The sequence below is a fragment of the Psilocybe cubensis genome, chromosome 8 (assembly GCF_017499595.1).
Source record: "Psilocybe cubensis strain MGC-MH-2018 chromosome 8, whole genome shotgun sequence".
In the NCBI taxonomy this organism is placed as follows: Eukaryota; Fungi; Basidiomycota; class Agaricomycetes; order Agaricales; family Agrocybaceae; genus Psilocybe; species Psilocybe cubensis.
This window is the reverse complement of record NC_063006.1, coordinates 621,533-643,291: the sequence shown is the minus strand read 5'-3', so window position 1 is coordinate 643,291 and position 21,759 is coordinate 621,533. Positions and strand designations below refer to the sequence as shown.

At 48.7% G+C, this 21,759-nt stretch overlaps 2 protein-coding genes across 2 annotated transcripts; both read left to right on the top strand.

The window, feature by feature from the left end:
* Nucleotides 1-4,807: 4,807 nt before the first annotated feature.
* Nucleotides 4,808-5,412, top strand: JR316_0008727 (Ubiquitin-conjugating enzyme E2 2; the record flags this gene model as incomplete). Its single annotated transcript, XM_047894440.1, has 2 exons — nt 4,808-4,937; nt 4,985-5,412. The coding sequence occupies 2 exons, from the start codon at nt 4,808-4,810 to the stop codon at nt 5,410-5,412; spliced, it is 558 nt and encodes a 185-aa protein (XP_047745899.1).
* Nucleotides 5,413-13,283: 7,871 nt separating this feature from the next.
* JR316_0008726 (Ubiquitin-conjugating enzyme E2 2) lies at nt 13,284-13,888 on the top strand (the record flags this gene model as incomplete). Its single annotated transcript, XM_047894439.1, has 2 exons — nt 13,284-13,413; nt 13,461-13,888. The coding sequence occupies 2 exons, from the start codon at nt 13,284-13,286 to the stop codon at nt 13,886-13,888; spliced, it is 558 nt and encodes a 185-aa protein (XP_047745898.1).
* Nucleotides 13,889-21,759: the final 7,871 nt, after the last annotated feature.

The following is a 21,759-nucleotide window of genomic DNA, read 5'->3' as shown; positions in this document are numbered from 1 at the left end:
AGAATCGCATGCCACGTACGTATCCTCCCTCGAGACGCATTACACTGCAACTCATTTCTGTCCTGCTTCTAGGCCTCGGAACGCTCCGTGCCGCAGCCGAGTAGTCTTATGCTAGTGGGGATGATGCCCCGAAATGAAAGGAAGCAGTGGAAATGGGCTGGAATGCGGATTTGGGGCCGGAGGAGGTACGTGAGTGTGAGGTTGTGGAGTTGGTGGTTCGTTGACGAGATATGTGAGTTTATGTATGTCTTATAGTGTACTCTGAGATATGTATGGTATGCGAGGTGTGTCTGTAGAGCATTGGAATCGATGTATTTTGCTCATTTACAGTATGCGTGAAGCTGTTTGCTTGGGCGCTTAACATCTGTGGTTACCCATCCTCTTAGTTTACTTCATTTGTCATCATAATTACACAGTGTATATTATCTAGGTAGCCATTATCTATATTCACGGTGATTTCAAAGCCTCGCAAACGCTTGTTTTTGTGTTTGAATCTCTCCTGAGATGCCCCGGATGTATTTTTGATTATCTCAACTTCACGCTGCCAAACGACCTACAAACACGCTTGGCGTGGGATACACTACATTAGACAGTACCCAGAAAGCCCTGAAACCTCAAAAAAGTGATAAACGGCGCGGGAACGGCTGCCACGTATGTGTGTTCTGCAGATGGTTGCTCAGTTGTGCGAGCTTCCGGCTGTCGTTACCGACTAGTCTAGGCAATTTGGACTAGCCTATTCTTGGAAGCGAGGTAAATGAGACGGTTCCAACGCGCTGGAATGACGAATCGGGAGACGAGGAGGTATCCGCGCCGTGGTTTATGCGAATTTGAACTGGGGATATGTTGGAATGAAGGTGAGTTCTCACCGTAAATCACCTCCTGAATGTCTACGTTGAGGTCATAGCACGTCTACACAAGCAAAAGGTGAGATAACGAATGCGGTGCGTCAGATTACTTGCCTTGACGTTGTCGCATAGATGTGTTTTCGGGCGCACTCGAATCTAGCAACTCTGCGCTAGTCCGTTTCATTCAAAGTCAACGGGAACGGAAGACTACAAAGGAGCGGCTTACGGGCAAGACGAGATGTGTCGGTCCAGTGGGTTGTCGGCTTCGACACGCACCTGCGTTTGAAGGAAGTGTCTAATTTTCGAGTGATTTCGTAACCCGTGAGAATAGCGGCAACAAGAACTCGCAGGACGTACTGTGATAAATATATCCGAAATTCCAACATCTCTCGCAAAGTCGAACCAATTGTTGTTGTCGTGAATGACGTCGACTCGGAACGGAGGTGAAAATTAGACTTTACAGTCGACTTTGTGTTCCTGAGATGCAAACTAAACCTAGAGTGGAATGATGACGCACCTGTGGGGAATTAGGGCAGGGTCCTAATGAACACGCGTAGATCGTGATCCTGTGGGCGATTTGTCGTAGATTTAACGATTAGTTAAACGAGGCTAGAGCGTCGGAAGTTGTGATCTCGTTCCTGGGCTTGTGAACGCCGGCGAGCCGATGTTGTAATACCAAGTGCCAGCGCATCGTGTGTACAGAGTCAGCGGCAGCGCATCCTGTGCACAGAGTCAGCGTCAGCGCATTGTGTGCGCAGACTCTGTAGCGTTAGCGTAAGCACATCGTTTGCGCAGAGTCTGCAGCATCAGCGTCAGCGCATCCTGTGCAGAGTGTCTGAATGTGATGACATAGCTTTCGAATTGACCGGTCTGCAGCAAGTAATCCCAAAAAATACTTTGGGGAGAAGATAACGCTATTACTGCATTGAAATCAGAGCTAGATGTGCTGTAGAAATTGAAACGAGGACCTTTACCAAAGATTAGTACGTGGTATTACAAAATGGCGTAACAATTTTCACTTGATAGGAGTGAGGTTTTTTACTGCACGGGACATGAATTTGAGCCAATTGCGACTTGGCGAGTGAGTTTTGTGCCTTGTGGTGCACTGTGGCTTGATATTCCACGTTTGAGGGAGTGGAGAAAGGGATGTAAAGGTCTCCTATTATGCAAAGTTATGGCATGAGGAAATATTCGGAAGCGAAGCTAGTAAAAATGATGAAGCTAGAAAGAAGTGTTGCTACGTGACTGAGAGCGGGCTTTGAAAAAGTTTGGGGTGAAAAAGGTATAAAGAGAACTCTGATATTGGGTTTTTTTTATCCATCTACTTTGTACCCATGCTGTCAGTATGGTGGTGTGCTACCCCTCTCGACATGGAATTGCTTCGACACTATATATCGTGTTCCGCCGACCTGGTATGTGCTGTGATGTTTGTTGAAGAAGTGAGACTGACTTTGATCCAAGGATTTATGCCCTGTTAACATAGCCCGACGCTATGTATCGCGTTCCGGCGAGCTGGTAAGTTGTGTATCATTTATTTACCAAACGGAGACTGATTTTATCCCAAGATTTAGTCCTGACACGACGTATCGCCGTCCGCCGAGCGCGCCTGTTACCTGCCTCCTCACTATTGTGGTAAGTGTGCTGTAGCATTCGTTGAACAAGTTGTGACTAACCCTGGCCTTAGATATTGCTCTGACACGACGTATCGACGTCCGGCGAGCGGGATTGGACCTCTGGTCTTCAGGTATGTGTGTATTACTTTTATGATATGTACTCACACTGACCTTGACCTCAGATTTGCTCTGACACAACGTATCGACGTCCGCCGAGTGGGATTGGATGTCTGGGTGACCCCGATTTGCTCTGACATGACGTATCGACGTCCGCCAAGCGGGGTTGGACCTCTGGTGTACAGGTATGTGTGGTTTACTTTTATTTAATGTACAGAGACTGACTCTGACTCTAGACTTTGACACGACGTATCGCCGTCCGCTGACCGGGATTGGACCTCTGGTGCATAGGTATGTGTGTTTTAGTTTTATTTAATGTACAAAGACTGACCTTGACCCTAGATTCGCTTTGACACAATGTATCGACGTCCGCCGACCGAGTGTGGGGATCTAAAACCCGTGGTATGTGTACTTCGACATGCTTTGCATTAATTAAAGCTGACCGTGACCCTAGATTTTGCTTTGACATGATGTATCGACGTCCGCCGACCGAGTGTGAGGATCTACACCAAGTGGTAAGTGTACTTCAACTTGGTTTGCATTAATTATCACTGACCCGTGACCCTAGATTTTGCCTTGACACGACGTATCGCCGTCCGCCGAGCAGGCGTTGTTAGCTGTGTGCCCGTTGAGGTATGTATGTATGGCATTCATTTATTGGATTTTTACTGACCTTGGCTCTAGATTTACCTTGAGACCATATATCGACGTCCGACGAGCAGGATGGGGCATCTGCACGAGTGCTTTGACACGATAGTTGGTACGTGGGCTTGATTTTACTTTCCCTAAACTACTGCTAACTTTGACTCTAGAAATTTCTTACAAGCAAAAACCCTCGACGCTATGTATTTCCGTCCGTCGAGCGAGATTCGGAATGGTAAGTCTGTAGAATTGTACTTTGAATAGACTGTGACTGACTTTGATTGTAGTTGACACCGATGCCGCCTGCTGCCGTTGCATCCATTGAATGACAAAAACTTTACCAAGTAAGTTGTATTCTGAATCTCTCGCAGACTTGTATTTATCTAGAAACCTGCTTAGGTATGTTTTCGGAGCTTTACGGTAGGGCTATGGACTTGCCCCACTGACTTTTTATGCCCCTTCCCGCTGTTTCTGCTACTAACCCACCATGTGTCGGGGGACCTCACCCCGTCACTTTGTTTCTCTGCCCTTCGGGGGAGGGGAAACCCTTGAAGTTTGTTACCAGAAGAGGGTTGGACATTGTGGACAAGGCTCTTTTTTTCAGTTATAAATAGATTTTGCCTTTTTTGGTTAGAATTTTACAAAAGTGTGTTCTTAAAATACAAAAAATGTCCTGCTTTGTCTCTGTCATTGAGAATTGTTGCGCTCAGAGTAAGCATCCCTGAGACATCGAGAGTCGTTGTGCTATACCCTGTGGTTCTCGAGATACGCTACACAGTGCAAATCTCAACGCATTGGAACGCGGGAGTTGGGTTGAGTCAGGGGTGCCGGTGTGATGTTTGCATAGCGCGTGTGTGCATGTGTGGGCTGATGGACGCGGACACGGTAGAGGCCAAACAGGCACGAGCGCGTCGGGTCCGGTGGTCCGCACTTTGCACTTTGCAGTGTGTGGTATGCTTACCAGACCGTAGGCGAGGGCAAAGTCAAATCACAGTGATACGTTGACTACTTTGAAGATTGTAGCAGGCGGCGGGGGCAATCAGGACACAGCGCAATGGGTGCGGGGAATCGAACAAGCGCCGTTGCGAGTGAAAGAGCGTCCTCATCGTTCAGGGCAACCGTTGTGGATGAATGAAATACTTACAACGACAAAGTCAACTTGCGGCATTTCGGCAGAGTGATTGTTGTTGCTATTGTTTGTTTCCAGATTAGATGCGGCGGAGTCAGGTCACGGTCAGTGGGCGTGACATGAGGAGGCCTGCCACTGCCACTGCTTCTGAGTTAGACTGACTTGCTTGTTTCTTCATACCAGCCGCCTGAGACGACTTTACGCTTGCATATACGCACGTACAAAGGTATGTTTTGAGGGTGGTTTGGTAGGGGAAGATACAATTAAAGTTGGGTTTGCAGGTTTTACAATCCATATCGCATACCATCATTAGAATACCGCATACCACATACGAGACGACGTGTACGACGACAGTCGCAGTGCCCTCATTAACAGCACGCGATTCAGACACGACCACACCTCCCTCTCTCGCTTTAACCAAAGCCACCCGAATTACTTGACCCAATCTTACTCAGCAAACAATGTCGACGAACTGCAAGAAACGGCTCATCCGGGACTTCAAGCGCCTCTCGTCCGACCCGCCAGGCGGGATCTCGGGCAGTCCGCTCCCCGACAATATTATGCTCTGGAACGCTGTCATCTTCGGGCCAGGTGCGTTTCCTCTCCCCACTCACCCCCAGCCACTCACCTATCAACAGGCGACACCCCCTTCGAAGACGGCACATTCAAGCTCCTCCTCACATTCGACGAGTCCTACCCCAACAAACCGCCCACCGTCAAATTCCTCTCGCGGATGTTCCACCCCAACGTCTACGCGAACAGCGAGCTCTGCCTCGACATCCTGCAAAACCGGTGGTCGCCCACATACGACGTCGCGGCGATATTGACGAGTATACAGAGCTTGCTGCATGATCCGAACCCGAATAGCCCGGCGAATGCGGAGGCGGCGCAGTTGTATAGGGAAAATATGAAGGAGTATGTGAGGAGGGTCAAGGTGACGGTTGAGGAGAGTTGGTTGGATCCGGAGGAGGGGGGGTTGGGGGAGAATGAGGGAGAGCAGGCGGGGGAGGGAGGGGAGCCGATGGAGGGACAGCACGCGGGCGGAGCTGCGTCTCAGCGTGTTTGAAGGCGAATGCACGGGAGCAGGCAATCAGGCAGCGGCTCCCGCTATGAATCGACATTGCCCGTATATGGGACATACGCGTCGATACGAATGCCCTTGCCTGCTGTTATCCTTTCCATCAGCACCACCCTATCAACAACGCGTTATACCCCAGTCACAACTGTTCAGAACACGAGTCACGTACCTTGCTGCGGCGTTCCCGACTCGCATTCAACAGGAGTGCCGCCTGGGATATTGGAGAGCCAGATTTTAGGGTAGCGCAGACCTGCAATGTACATCTCAGGTAAGTTTGACATGACTCGCGTTGAACAACGGGTCAACTAACCTGCAATGGCATCCTTAGGACACCGACTAGGCACCTCCCTCCACATCTCCACGGTATATGCGGCCGATGCGAAACCACGGCAACACCACAACCTGTACTTGTGTGTGGTCATTCCAAGTCATTCCCTACTAACATCTCAGCGTACTCACACATCCACCACATCACCACCGCGTCCAGTCCATTCCCCAATCGCGTACTGGAATCCGCAGCAAGGCGGGCTGTCAAGGGGCGATTCACAACGAGCGGAGCGCATGTGTCGAGCTGCACCGGTTGAACGGATGTAGGCCTTTGAATAGATTGGGGGTGCTCTGTGTGTCTAGGTCAGGTTAGTTCAGGCTGGTTCACGGTGAACGACACGACAACTTACTTTTGCATAGGTCTCATTGTTCCCTGCCCCCCAATCGATACGGCCTTGGTATTGGGTGGTCAATCACGGGCGGTCTGACGAACAAAGCATGCACTCACTTTCGACAGCGTTTCCGCCGCTCGGGAACACGGATTCAAGGTCGTTCTGCGTGTCCAGGTCAGTCAGCAGTGTTCCATGTTGAATAGCTTGTTTACTTACTCCGTCCTCAAGCTCGCTGAGCAGGCGCAGGTCTTGATGCAGCGGTTGTCAATCACAGGCGGTTGCTGACGAGTGTGGACTGACTTACAGTTTCGACGACGTGTCCGACTCTTGGGAACACACATGCAAGGTTCTGCGTGTCCAGGTCAGTCAACAATGATACCCGTCGAATAATGCATTTACTTACCCCGTCCTCAAGCTCGCTGAGCACGCGCATTCGAGTCCCGCGTCGTCTCGATGGCGTGGCAACCTGCAGAGAAAGGCGGTTTGGCGGAGTGTGATGCGAAAACAAATGTTAGAGGCTCACCGTGCGCTGCCCTCGATGCCCCGGTCGACATGCCAGCGTGGCATTTATGGCGCGTCGCCGACTCCGACCTCTACCTCCCAGATCCTCTACTCGTCGTCAAACGTGTTCCTGCGAAGGGAGGGTCAGACGTGGCGCAGCTCAGGGGAGGGATGGGGAATACTCACGGCGTCGTGGGCACGTTGACTCGTACCGGTGCGTTCCCGTCCATTGGCAGTGCAGTGCGAGTGTAGGATGTTGGAGAGGGGCGGGCTGACAAGGGCATTGAGCGGAGAGCGGGAGAAGAGAATGTGAGAAGAGGAGAGGAGAGGGGATGAGGAAAAAAGCCCGTTAGTCCGTGTCCTTTTTATACACCTGCTGCCCCTGTACGTCCATAACGTTACGTCTTTGCAATGTTTTTTTTTTGTGTCTTTCTCTCGGTTCGCGGTTCATCGGTATAGTTGCTAGTGCGTTTACGCAATGTGCTATTGATCGAATGGGTTTGTTATCTGTTTCGTGTTGGAGGTATTGTTGTGTTGCTTTGAATTTACATTGGTGTCCGAGATGTGAGATTCAAATTCAAATCGTTTTTGGTTTGCGGCTCACAGAACTTTAGACTCGAGTATCATCTACCTTGCATCAAGTGAATTCCAACTCGTATCGTAGATCGTCAACACACATTCACCCATGCATTAATCGAATTGCATAAACTAGTAATTGACTCGGGAACAGCAAACGTACGTACGCATACCCGTTATCTCTCCAATGGTTTGTTCTGATTTCGCGTTGCAACACAGGCATTCTAATTCTTCTCAAATGAGACGCCGCTTTTTAGTTGGTTTACGCAATTTGGATTTGAATACCGTTCCGGAGCCGAAGAGCCAGGAAAACGTATTGGGATGAGGTGATTTTGCGATTTTGGGGAGGAGGAGGGGGTTCTTGGGTGTGTATCGGGTCAACGCTCTGTCTTTGTGTGTGGAATATCTAGGATTTTGTTTCGTGAAGAATGTACTTTAAGACAATGTTAGTGGTGCAGAGCAATGCTGGTGTCCGTTTGTTGAAGATGGTAATAGTACTTTTGTGCGTTTCTGTGTTTTCTTGTCTTGATGTGAAATCCGACTTGCACAAACTTTCGTCGACGTTCAGACTTGGTTCCAACGTTCACTCACTTTCAGTTCGATTACTCAGGGGCTCCTATGCACCATTACAACCCCCCCAATGTACGTATTCCATCGAATTTGCATTAAAACAACGTATAACGTCTCTCGGACTCTACAGAATGCTTCTTCTTCTACTGGCAGAAAAAATTCAGTAATCGCCGTTAGTACGTTACGTTAGGATAGCCGAGGGGTCTGGAGCTAGTGGGCGTGCAGGGGTGAAGAGAAAGAAGGTGGTTGGAATGAGGTTGAATGGAGATTCGGACGAGGAGGAGGAGTGTTGTGTCCGGTGAGTTGGGTTTGCGATGTTGGAGTTTTGGAGTCGAAGAATGGGCTGTATGGTATAGGGGTGAGTGTATCATGCGTGTTAGTGGTCCACCATCGTGTGTTTGGTGCGTTTATTTGTTGTATTTGCGATTCAACGCTTTCGGCGCTTAAGGGTTCATCGCTGCAAATCTTTGAAATTTCCACTTTGTACTTACTCAGGTAAGCATAAATATGAATATATACCCCTATTTTAAACAGTACTGTAGCATCTGAATACCTCAAAACGGCCCAATTCGCAAATGTACGTTTCCTAAAGCGAATTTGAACAACGACATCACATACACGCATAAACTCAATTGTAGGTTCCCTGATGTACTTTCAAGCTTTACCCCATACACACCTAACCCATATCACCCAGTAAAAGCACCCCAACCCGCTTAAAACGCGCAAACGACGCAGAATCGCATGCCACGTACATATCCTCCCTCGAGACGCATTACACTGCAACTCATTTCTGTCCTGCTTCTAGGTCTCGGAACGCTCCGTGCCGCAGCCGAGTAGTCTTATGCTAGTGGGGATGATGCCCCGAAATGAAAGGAAGCAGTGGAAATGGGCTGGAATGCGGATTGGGGGCCGGAGGAGGTACGTGAGTGTGAGGTTGTGGACTTGACGGTTCGTTGACGAGATATGTGAGTGTATGTATGTCTTATAGTGTACTCTGAGATATGTATGGTATGCGAGGTGTGTCTATAGAGCATTGGAATCGATGTGTTTTGCTAATTTACAGTCTGCGTGAAGCTGTTTGCTTGGGCGCTTAACATCTGTGGCTTGAAATGTTACCCGTACTCTTAGTTTACTGCATTCGTCATGACGTATACACATTATAGATTATCTAGGTAGTCATTATCGATCTTCACGGTGATTTCAAAGCCTCGCAAACGCTTGTTTTTGTGTTTGAATCTCTCCTGAGATGCCCCGGATGTATTTTTGATTATCTCAACTTCACGCTGCCAAAGGACCTACAAACACGCTTGGCGTGGGATATACTACATTATACAGTACCCAGAAAGCCCTGAAACCTCGAAAAAGTGATAAACGGCGCGGGAACGGCTGCCACGTATGTGTGTTCTGCAGCACATTCATATTGGTTGCTCAGTTTTGCGAGCTTCCGGCTGTCGTTACCGACTAGTCTAGACTAGCCTATTCTTGGAAGCGAGGTATATGAGACGGTTGCAACGCGCTAGAATGACGAATCGGGAGACGAGGAGGTATCCGCGCCGTGGTTGACATGCGAATTTGAACTGGGGAAATGTTGGAATGAAGGTGAGTTGTCACCGTAAATCACCTCCTGAATGTCTACGTTGAGGTCATAGCACGTCTACACAAGCAAAAGGTGAGATAACAAATGCGGTACGTCAGAGTACTGGCCTTGACGTTGTTGCATAGATGTGTTTTCGGGCGCACTCGAATATAGCAACTCCCGATTATCTGACGCGCTAGTCTCAAAGTCAAATGGAACGGAACACTTCAAAATAGTGGGTTACGAGTAAGACGAGATGTATCGATAGAGTGGGATGTCGGCTTTGGCACGCACCTGCGTTTGAAGGAAGTGTCTAATTTTCGAATGATTCCGTCACCCGTGAGATTAGTAACCAGGACTCAAAGGACGTACTGTTGTAAACATATCCGAAATACCAACATCTCTCGCAAAGTCGAACCAACTGTTGTTGTCGTGAATGACGTCGACTCGGAACGGAGGTGAAAAATAGACTTTACAGTCGAATTTGTGTTCCTGAGATGCAAACTAAACCTAGAGTGGAATGATGACGCACCTGTGGGGAATTAGGGCAGGGTCCTAATGAACACGCGTAGATCGTGATCCTGTGGGCGATTTGTCGTAGATTTAACGATTAGTTAAACGAGGCTAGAGCGTCGGAAGTTGTGATCTCGTTCCTGGGCTTGTGAACGCCGGCGAGCCGATGTTGTAATACCAAGTGCCAGCGCATCGTGTGTACAGAGTCAGCGGCAGCGCATCCTGTGCACAGAGTCAGCGTCAGCGCATTGTGTGCGCAGACTCTGTAGCGTTAGCGTAAGCACATCGTTTGCGCAGAGTCTGCAGCATCAGCGTCAGCGCATCCTGTGCAGAGTGTCTGAATGTGATGACATAGCTTTCGAATTGACCGGTCTGCAGCAAGTAATCCCAAAAAATACTTTGGGGAGAAGATAACGCTATTACTGCATTGAAATCAGAGCTAGATGTGCTGTAGAAATTGAAACGAGGACCTTTACCAAAGATTAGTACGTGGTATTACAAAATGGCGTAACAATTTTCACTTGATAGGAGTGAGGTTTTTTACTGCACGGGACATGAATTTGAGCCAATTGCGACTTGGCGAGTGAGTTTTGTGCCTTGTGGTGCACTGTGGCTTGATATTCCACGTTTGAGGGAGTGGAGAAAGGGATGTAAAGGTCTCCTATTATGCAAAGTTATGGCATGAGGAAATATTCGGAAGCGAAGCTAGTAAAAATGATGAAGCTAGAAAGAAGTGTTGCTACGTGACTGAGAGCGGGCTTTGAAAAAGTTTGGGGTGAAAAAGGTATAAAGAGAACTCTGATATTGGGTTTTTTTTATCCATCTACTTTGTACCCATGCTGTCAGTATGGTGGTGTGCTACCCCTCTCGACATGGAATTGCTTCGACACTATATATCGTGTTCCGCCGACCTGGTATGTGCTGTGATGTTTGTTGAAGAAGTGAGACTGACTTTGATCCAAGGATTTATGCCCTGTTAACATAGCCCGACGCTATGTATCGCGTTCCGGCGAGCTGGTAAGTTGTGTATCATTTATTTACCAAACGGAGACTGATTTTATCCCAAGATTTAGTCCTGACACGACGTATCGCCGTCCGCCGAGCGCGCCTGTTACCTGCCTCCTCACTATTGTGGTAAGTGTGCTGTAGCATTCGTTGAACAAGTTGTGACTAACCCTGGCCTTAGATATTGCTCTGACACGACGTATCGACGTCCGGCGAGCGGGATTGGACCTCTGGTCTTCAGGTATGTGTGTATTACTTTTATGATATGTACTCACACTGACCTTGACCTCAGATTTGCTCTGACACAACGTATCGACGTCCGCCGAGTGGGATTGGATGTCTGGGTGACCCCGATTTGCTCTGACATGACGTATCGACGTCCGCCAAGCGGGGTTGGACCTCTGGTGTACAGGTATGTGTGGTTTACTTTTATTTAATGTACAGAGACTGACTCTGACTCTAGACTTTGACACGACGTATCGCCGTCCGCTGACCGGGATTGGACCTCTGGTGCATAGGTATGTGTGTTTTAGTTTTATTTAATGTACAAAGACTGACCTTGACCCTAGATTCGCTTTGACACAATGTATCGACGTCCGCCGACCGAGTGTGGGGATCTAAAACCCGTGGTATGTGTACTTCGACATGCTTTGCATTAATTAAAGCTGACCGTGACCCTAGATTTTGCTTTGACATGATGTATCGACGTCCGCCGACCGAGTGTGAGGATCTACACCAAGTGGTAAGTGTACTTCAACTTGGTTTGCATTAATTATCACTGACCCGTGACCCTAGATTTTGCCTTGACACGACGTATCGCCGTCCGCCGAGCAGGCGTTGTTAGCTGTGTGCCCGTTGAGGTATGTATGTATGGCATTCATTTATTGGATTTTTACTGACCTTGGCTCTAGATTTACCTTGAGACCATATATCGACGTCCGACGAGCAGGATGGGGCATCTGCACGAGTGCTTTGACACGATAGTTGGTACGTGGGCTTGATTTTACTTTCCCTAAACTACTGCTAACTTTGACTCTAGAAATTTCTTACAAGCAAAAACCCTCGACGCTATGTATTTCCGTCCGTCGAGCGAGATTCGGAATGGTAAGTCTGTAGAATTGTACTTTGAATAGACTGTGACTGACTTTGATTGTAGTTGACACCGATGCCGCCTGCTGCCGTTGCATCCATTGAATGACAAAAACTTTACCAAGTAAGTTGTATTCTGAATCTCTCGCAGACTTGTATTTATCTAGAAACCTGCTTAGGTATGTTTTCGGAGCTTTACGGTAGGGCTATGGACTTGCCCCACTGACTTTTTATGCCCCTTCCCGCTGTTTCTGCTACTAACCCACCATGTGTCGGGGGACCTCACCCCGTCACTTTGTTTCTCTGCCCTTCGGGGGAGGGGAAACCCTTGAAGTTTGTTACCAGAAGAGGGTTGGACATTGTGGACAAGGCTCTTTTTTTCAGTTATAAATAGATTTTGCCTTTTTTGGTTAGAATTTTACAAAAGTGTGTTCTTAAAATACAAAAAATGTCCTGCTTTGTCTCTGTCATTGAGAATTGTTGCGCTCAGAGTAAGCATCCCTGAGACATCGAGAGTCGTTGTGCTATACCCTGTGGTTCTCGAGATACGCTACACAGTGCAAATCTCAACGCATTGGAACGCGGGAGTTGGGTTGAGTCAGGGGTGCCGGTGTGATGTTTGCATAGCGCGTGTGTGCATGTGTGGGCTGATGGACGCGGACACGGTAGAGGCCAAACAGGCACGAGCGCGTCGGGTCCGGTGGTCCGCACTTTGCACTTTGCAGTGTGTGGTATGCTTACCAGACCGTAGGCGAGGGCAAAGTCAAATCACAGTGATACGTTGACTACTTTGAAGATTGTAGCAGGCGGCGGGGGCAATCAGGACACAGCGCAATGGGTGCGGGGAATCGAACAAGCGCCGTTGCGAGTGAAAGAGCGTCCTCATCGTTCAGGGCAACCGTTGTGGATGAATGAAATACTTACAACGACAAAGTCAACTTGCGGCATTTCGGCAGAGTGATTGTTGTTGCTATTGTTTGTTTCCAGATTAGATGCGGCGGAGTCAGGTCACGGTCAGTGGGCGTGACATGAGGAGGCCTGCCACTGCCACTGCTTCTGAGTTAGACTGACTTGCTTGTTTCTTCATACCAGCCGCCTGAGACGACTTTACGCTTGCATATACGCACGTACAAAGGTATGTTTTGAGGGTGGTTTGGTAGGGGAAGATACAATTAAAGTTGGGTTTGCAGGTTTTACAATCCATATCGCATACCATCATTAGAATACCGCATACCACATACGAGACGACGTGTACGACGACAGTCGCAGTGCCCTCATTAACAGCACGCGATTCAGACACGACCACACCTCCCTCTCTCGCTTTAACCAAAGCCACCCGAATTACTTGACCCAATCTTACTCAGCAAACAATGTCGACGAACTGCAAGAAACGGCTCATCCGGGACTTCAAGCGCCTCTCGTCCGACCCGCCAGGCGGGATCTCGGGCAGTCCGCTCCCCGACAATATTATGCTCTGGAACGCTGTCATCTTCGGGCCAGGTGCGTTTCCTCTCCCCACTCACCCCCAGCCACTCACCTATCAACAGGCGACACCCCCTTCGAAGACGGCACATTCAAGCTCCTCCTCACATTCGACGAGTCCTACCCCAACAAACCGCCCACCGTCAAATTCCTCTCGCGGATGTTCCACCCCAACGTCTACGCGAACAGCGAGCTCTGCCTCGACATCCTGCAAAACCGGTGGTCGCCCACATACGACGTCGCGGCGATATTGACGAGTATACAGAGCTTGCTGCATGATCCGAACCCGAATAGCCCGGCGAATGCGGAGGCGGCGCAGTTGTATAGGGAAAATATGAAGGAGTATGTGAGGAGGGTCAAGGTGACGGTTGAGGAGAGTTGGTTGGATCCGGAGGAGGGGGGGTTGGGGGAGAATGAGGGAGAGCAGGCGGGGGAGGGAGGGGAGCCGATGGAGGGACAGCACGCGGGCGGAGCTGCGTCTCAGCGTGTTTGAAGGCGAATGCACGGGAGCAGGCAATCAGGCAGCGGCTCCCGCTATGAATCGACATTGCCCGTATATGGGACATACGCGTCGATACGAATGCCCTTGCCTGCTGTTATCCTTTCCATCAGCACCACCCTATCAACAACGCGTTATACCCCAGTCACAACTGTTCAGAACACGAGTCACGTACCTTGCTGCGGCGTTCCCGACTCGCATTCAACAGGAGTGCCGCCTGGGATATTGGAGAGCCAGATTTTAGGGTAGCGCAGACCTGCAATGTACATCTCAGGTAAGTTTGACATGACTCGCGTTGAACAACGGGTCAACTAACCTGCAATGGCATCCTTAGGACACCGACTAGGCACCTCCCTCCACATCTCCACGGTATATGCGGCCGATGCGAAACCACGGCAACACCACAACCTGTACTTGTGTGTGGTCATTCCAAGTCATTCCCTACTAACATCTCAGCGTACTCACACATCCACCACATCACCACCGCGTCCAGTCCATTCCCCAATCGCGTACTGGAATCCGCAGCAAGGCGGGCTGTCAAGGGGCGATTCACAACGAGCGGAGCGCATGTGTCGAGCTGCACCGGTTGAACGGATGTAGGCCTTTGAATAGATTGGGGGTGCTCTGTGTGTCTAGGTCAGGTTAGTTCAGGCTGGTTCACGGTGAACGACACGACAACTTACTTTTGCATAGGTCTCATTGTTCCCTGCCCCCCAATCGATACGGCCTTGGTATTGGGTGGTCAATCACGGGCGGTCTGACGAACAAAGCATGCACTCACTTTCGACAGCGTTTCCGCCGCTCGGGAACACGGATTCAAGGTCGTTCTGCGTGTCCAGGTCAGTCAGCAGTGTTCCATGTTGAATAGCTTGTTTACTTACTCCGTCCTCAAGCTCGCTGAGCAGGCGCAGGTCTTGATGCAGCGGTTGTCAATCACAGGCGGTTGCTGACGAGTGTGGACTGACTTACAGTTTCGACGACGTGTCCGACTCTTGGGAACACACATGCAAGGTTCTGCGTGTCCAGGTCAGTCAACAATGATACCCGTCGAATAATGCATTTACTTACCCCGTCCTCAAGCTCGCTGAGCACGCGCATTCGAGTCCCGCGTCGTCTCGATGGCGTGGCAACCTGCAGAGAAAGGCGGTTTGGCGGAGTGTGATGCGAAAACAAATGTTAGAGGCTCACCGTGCGCTGCCCTCGATGCCCCGGTCGACATGCCAGCGTGGCATTTATGGCGCGTCGCCGACTCCGACCTCTACCTCCCAGATCCTCTACTCGTCGTCAAACGTGTTCCTGCGAAGGGAGGGTCAGACGTGGCGCAGCTCAGGGGAGGGATGGGGAATACTCACGGCGTCGTGGGCACGTTGACTCGTACCGGTGCGTTCCCGTCCATTGGCAGTGCAGTGCGAGTGTAGGATGTTGGAGAGGGGCGGGCTGACAAGGGCATTGAGCGGAGAGCGGGAGAAGAGAATGTGAGAAGAGGAGAGGAGAGGGGATGAGGAAAAAAGCCCGTTAGTCCGTGTCCTTTTTATACACCTGCTGCCCCTGTACGTCCATAACGTTACGTCTTTGCAATGTTTTTTTTTTGTGTCTTTCTCTCGGTTCGCGGTTCATCGGTATAGTTGCTAGTGCGTTTACGCAATGTGCTATTGATCGAATGGGTTTGTTATCTGTTTCGTGTTGGAGGTATTGTTGTGTTGCTTTGAATTTACATTGGTGTCCGAGATGTGAGATTCAAATTCAAATCGTTTTTGGTTTGCGGCTCACAGAACTTTAGACTCGAGTATCATCTACCTTGCATCAAGTGAATTCCAACTCGTATCGTAGATCGTCAACACACATTCACCCATGCATTAATCGAATTGCATAAACTAGTAATTGACTCGGGAACAGCAAACGTACGTACGCATACCCGTTATCTCTCCAATGGTTTGTTCTGATTTCGCGTTGCAACACAGGCATTCTAATTCTTCTCAAATGAGACGCCGCTTTTTAGTTGGTTTACGCAATTTGGATTTGAATACCGTTCCGGAGCCGAAGAGCCAGGAAAACGTATTGGGATGAGGTGATTTTGCGATTTTGGGGAGGAGGAGGGGGTTCTTGGGTGTGTATCGGGTCAACGCTCTGTCTTTGTGTGTGGAATATCTAGGATTTTGTTTCGTGAAGAATGTACTTTAAGACAATGTTAGTGGTGCAGAGCAATGCTGGTGTCCGTTTGTTGAAGATGGTAATAGTACTTTTGTGCGTTTCTGTGTTTTCTTGTCTTGATGTGAAATCCGACTTGCACAAACTTTCGTCGACGTTCAGACTTGGTTCCAACGTTCACTCACTTTCAGTTCGATTACTCAGGGGCTCCTATGCACCATTACAACCCCCCCAATGTACGTATTCCATCGAATTTGCATTAAAACAACGTATAACGTCTCTCGGACTCTACAGAATGCTTCTTCTTCTACTGGCAGAAAAAATTCAGTAATCGCCGTTAGTACGTTACGTTAGGATAGCCGAGGGGTCTGGAGCTAGTGGGCGTGCAGGGGTGAAGAGAAAGAAGGTGGTTGGAATGAGGTTGAATGGAGATTCGGACGAGGAGGAGGAGTGTTGTGTCCGGTGAGTTGGGTTTGCGATGTTGGAGTTTTGGAGTCGAAGAATGGGCTGTATGGTATAGGGGTGAGTGTATCATGCGTGTTAGTGGTCCACCATCGTGTGTTTGGTGCGTTTATTTGTTGTATTTGCGATTCAACGCTTTCGGCGCTTAAGGGTTCATCGCTGCAAATCTTTGAAATTTCCACTTTGTACTTACTCAGGTAAGCATAAATATGAATATATACCCCTATTTTAAACAGTACTGTAGCATCTGAATACCTCAAAACGGCCCAATTCGCAAATGTACGTTTCCTAAAGCGAATTTGAACAACGACATCACATACACGCATAAACTCAATTGTAGGTTCCCTGATGTACTTTCAAGCTTTACCCCATACACACCTAACCCATATCACCCAGTAAAAGCACCCCAACCCGCTTAAAACGCGCAAACGACGCAGAATCGCATGCCACGTACATATCCTCCCTCGAGACGCATTACACTGCAACTCATTTCTGTCCTGCTTCTAGGTCTCGGAACGCTCCGTGCCGCAGCCGAGTAGTCTTATGCTAGTGGGGATGATGCCCCGAAATGAAAGGAAGCAGTGGAAATGGGCTGGAATGCGGATTGGGGGCCGGAGGAGGTACGTGAGTGTGAGGTTGTGGACTTGACGGTTCGTTGACGAGATATGTGAGTGTATGTATGTCTTATAGTGTACTCTGAGATATGTATGGTATGCGAGGTGTGTCTATAGAGCATTGGAATCGATGTGTTTTGCTAATTTACAGTCTGCGTGAAGCTGTTTGCTTGGGCGCTTAACATCTGTGGCTTGAAATGTTACCCGTACTCTTAGTTTACTGCATTCGTCATGACGTATACACATTATAGATTATCTAGGTAGTCATTATCGATCTTCACGGTGATTTCAAAGCCTCGCAAACGCTTGTTTTTGTGTTTGAATCTCTCCTGAGATGCCCCGGATGTATTTTTGATTATCTCAACTTCACGCTGCCAAAGGACCTACAAACACGCTTGGCGTGGGATATACTACATTATACAGTACCCAGAAAGCCCTGAAACCTCGAAAAAGTGATAAACGGCGCGGGAACGGCTGCCACGTATGTGTGTTCTGCAGCACATTCATATTGGTTGCTCAGTTTTGCGAGCTTCCGGCTGTCGTTACCGACTAGTCTAGACTAGCCTATTCTTGGAAGCGAGGTATATGAGACGGTTGCAACGCGCTAGAATGACGAATCGGGAGACGAGGAGGTATCCGCGCCGTGGTTGACATGCGAATTTGAACTGGGGAAATGTTGGAATGAAGGTGAGTTGTCACCGTAAATCACCTCCTGAATGTCTACGTTGAGGTCATAGCACGTCTACACAAGCAAAAGGTGAGATAACAAATGCGGTACGTCAGAGTACTGGCCTTGACGTTGTTGCATAGATGTGTTTTCGGGCGCACTCGAATATAGCAACTCCCGATTATCTGACGCGCTAGTCTCAAAGTCAAATGGAACGGAACACTTCAAAATAGTGGGTTACGAGTAAGACGAGATGTATCGATAGAGTGGGATGTCGGCTTTGGCACGCACCTGCGTTTGAAGGAAGTGTCTAATTTTCGAATGATTCCGTCACCCGTGAGATTAGTAACCAGGACTCAAAGGACGTACTGTTGTAAACATATCCGAAATACCAACATCTCTCGCAAAGTCGAACCAACTGTTGTTGTCGTGAATGACGTCGACTCGGAACGGAGGTGAAAAATAGACTTTACAGTCGAATTTGTGTTCCTGAGATGCAAACTAAACCTAGAGTGGAATGATGACGCACCTGTGGGGAATTAGGGCAGGGTCCTAATGAACACGCGTAGATCGTGATCCTGTGGGCGATTTGTCGTAGATTTAACGATTAGTTAAACGAGGCTAGAGCGTCGGAAGTTGTGATCTCGTTCCTGGGCTTGTGAACGCCGGCGAGCCGATGTTGTAATACCAAGTGCCAGCGCATCGTGTGTACAGAGTCAGCGGCAGCGCATCCTGTGCACAGAGTCAGCGTCAGCGCATTGTGTGCGCAGACTCTGTAGCGTTAGCGTAAGCACATCGTTTGCGCAGAGTCTGCAGCATCAGCGTCAGCGCATCCTGTGCAGAGTGTCTGAATGTGATGACATAGCTTTCGAATTGACCGGTCTGCAGCAAGTAATCCCAAAAAATACTTTGGGGAGAAGATAACGCTATTACTGCATTGAAATCAGAGCTAGATGTGCTGTAGAAATTGAAACGAGGACCTTTACCAAAGATTAGTACGTGGTATTACAAAATGGCGTAACAATTTTCACTTGATAGGAGTGAGGTTTTTTACTGCACGGGACATGAATTTGAGCCAATTGCGACTTGGCGAGTGAGTTTTGTGCCTTGTGGTGCACTGTGGCTTGATATTCCACGTTTGAGGGAGTGGAGAAAGGGATGTAAAGGTCTCCTATTATGCAAAGTTATGGCATGAGGAAATATTCGGAAGCGAAGCTAGTAAAAATGATGAAGCTAGAAAGAAGTGTTGCTACGTGACTGAGAGCGGGCTTTGAAAAAGTTTGGGGTGAAAAAGGTATAAAGAGAACTCTGATATTGGGTTTTTTTTATCCATCTACTTTGTACCCATGCTGTCAGTATGGTGGTGTGCTACCCCTCTCGACATGGAATTGCTTCGACACTATATATCGTGTTCCGCCGACCTGGTATGTGCTGTGATGTTTGTTGAAGAAGTGAGACTGACTTTGATCCAAGGATTTATGCCCTGTTAACATAGCCCGACGCTATGTATCGCGTTCCGGCGAGCTGGTAAGTTGTGTATCATTTATTTACCAAACGGAGACTGATTTTATCCCAAGATTTAGTCCTGACACGACGTATCGCCGTCCGCCGAGCGCGCCTGTTACCTGCCTCCTCACTATTGTGGTAAGTGTGCTGTAGCATTCGTTGAACAAGTTGTGACTAACCCTGGCCTTAGATATTGCTCTGACACGACGTATCGACGTCCGGCGAGCGGGATTGGACCTCTGGTCTTCAGGTATGTGTGTATTACTTTTATGATATGTACTCACACTGACCTTGACCTCAGATTTGCTCTGACACAACGTATCGACGTCCGCCGAGTGGGATTGGATGTCTGGGTGACCCCGATTTGCTCTGACATGACGTATCGACGTCCGCCAAGCGGGGTTGGACCTCTGGTGTACAGGTATGTGTGGTTTACTTTTATTTAATGTACAGAGACTGACTCTGACTCTAGACTTTGACACGACGTATCGCCGTCCGCTGACCGGGATTGGACCTCTGGTGCATAGGTATGTGTGTTTTAGTTTTATTTAATGTACAAAGACTGACCTTGACCCTAGATTCGCTTTGACACAATGTATCGACGTCCGCCGACCGAGTGTGGGGATCTAAAACCCGTGGTATGTGTACTTCGACATGCTTTGCATTAATTAAAGCTGACCGTGACCCTAGATTTTGCTTTGACATGATGTATCGACGTCCGCCGACCGAGTGTGAGGATCTACACCAAGTGGTAAGTGTACTTCAACTTGGTTTGCATTAATTATCACTGACCCGTGACCCTAGATTTTGCCTTGACACGACGTATCGCCGTCCGCCGAGCAGGCGTTGTTAGCTGTGTGCCCGTTGAGGTATGTATGTATGGCATTCATTTATTGGATTTTTACTGACCTTGGCTCTAGATTTACCTTGAGACCATATATCGACGTCCGACGAGCAGGATGGGGCATCTGCACGAGTGCTTTGACACGATAGTTGGTACGTGGGCTTGATTTTACTTTCCCTAAACTACTGCTAACTTTGACTCTAGAAATTTCTTACAAGCAAAAACCCTCGACGCTATGTATTTCCGTCCGTCGAGCGAGATTCGGAATGGTAAGTCTGTAGAATTGTACTTTGAATAGACTGTGACTGACTTTGATTGTAGTTGACACCGATGCCGCCTGCTGCCGTTGCATCCATTGAATGACAAAAACTTTACCAAGTAAGTTGTATTCTGAATCTCTCGCAGACTTGTATTTATCTAGAAACCTGCTTAGGTATGTTTTCGGAGCTTTACGGTAGGGCTATGGACTTGCCCCACTGACTTTTTATGCCCCTTCCCGCTGTTTCTGCTACTAACCCACCATGTGTCGGGGGACCTCACCCCGTCACTTTGTTTCTCTGCCCTTCGGGGGAGGGGAAACCCTTGAAGTTTGTTACCAGAAGAGGGTTGGACATTGTGGACAAGGCTCTTTTTTTCAGTTATAAATAGATTTTGCCTTTTTTGGTTAGAATTTTACAAAAGTGTGTTCTTAAAATACAAAAAATGTCCTGCTTTGTCTCTGTCATTGAGAATTGTTGCGCTCAGAGTAAGCATCCCTGAGACATCGAGAGTCGTTGTGCTATACCCTGTGGTTCTCGAGATACGCTACACAGTGCAAATCTCAACGCATTGGAACGCGGGAGTTGGGTTGAGTCAGGGGTGCCGGTGTGATGTTTGCATAGCGCGTGTGTGCATGTGTGGGCTGATGGACGCGGACACGGTAGAGGCCAAACAGGCACGAGCGCGTCGGGTCCGGTGGTCCGCACTTTGCACTTTGCAGTGTGTGGTATGCTTACCAGACCGTAGGCGAGGGCAAAGTCAAATCACAGTGATACGTTGACTACTTTGAAGATTGTAGCAGGCGGCGGGGGCAATCAGGACACAGCGCAATGGGTGCGGGGAATCGAACAAGCGCCGTTGCGAGTGAAAGAGCGTCCTCATCGTTCAGGGCAACCGTTGTGGATGAATGAAATACTTACAACGACAAAGTCAACTTGCGGCATTTCGGCAGAGTGATTGTTGTTGCTATTGTTTGTTTCCAGATTAGATGCGGCGGAGTCAGGTCACGGTCAGTGGGCGTGACATGAGGAGGCCTGCCACTGCCACTGCTTCTGAGTTAGACTGACTTGCTTGTTTCTTCATACCAGCCGCCTGAGACGACTTTACGCTTGCATATACGCACGTACAAAGGTATGTTTTGAGGGTGGTTTGGTAGGGGAAGATACAATTAAAGTTGGGTTTGCAGGTTTTACAATCCATATCGCATACCATCATTAGAATACCGCATACCACATACGAGACGACGTGTACGACGACAGTCGCAGTGCCCTCATTAACAGCACGCGATTCAGACACGACCACACCTCCCTCTCTCGCTTTAACCAAAGCCACCCGAATTACTTGACCCAATCTTACTCAGCAAACA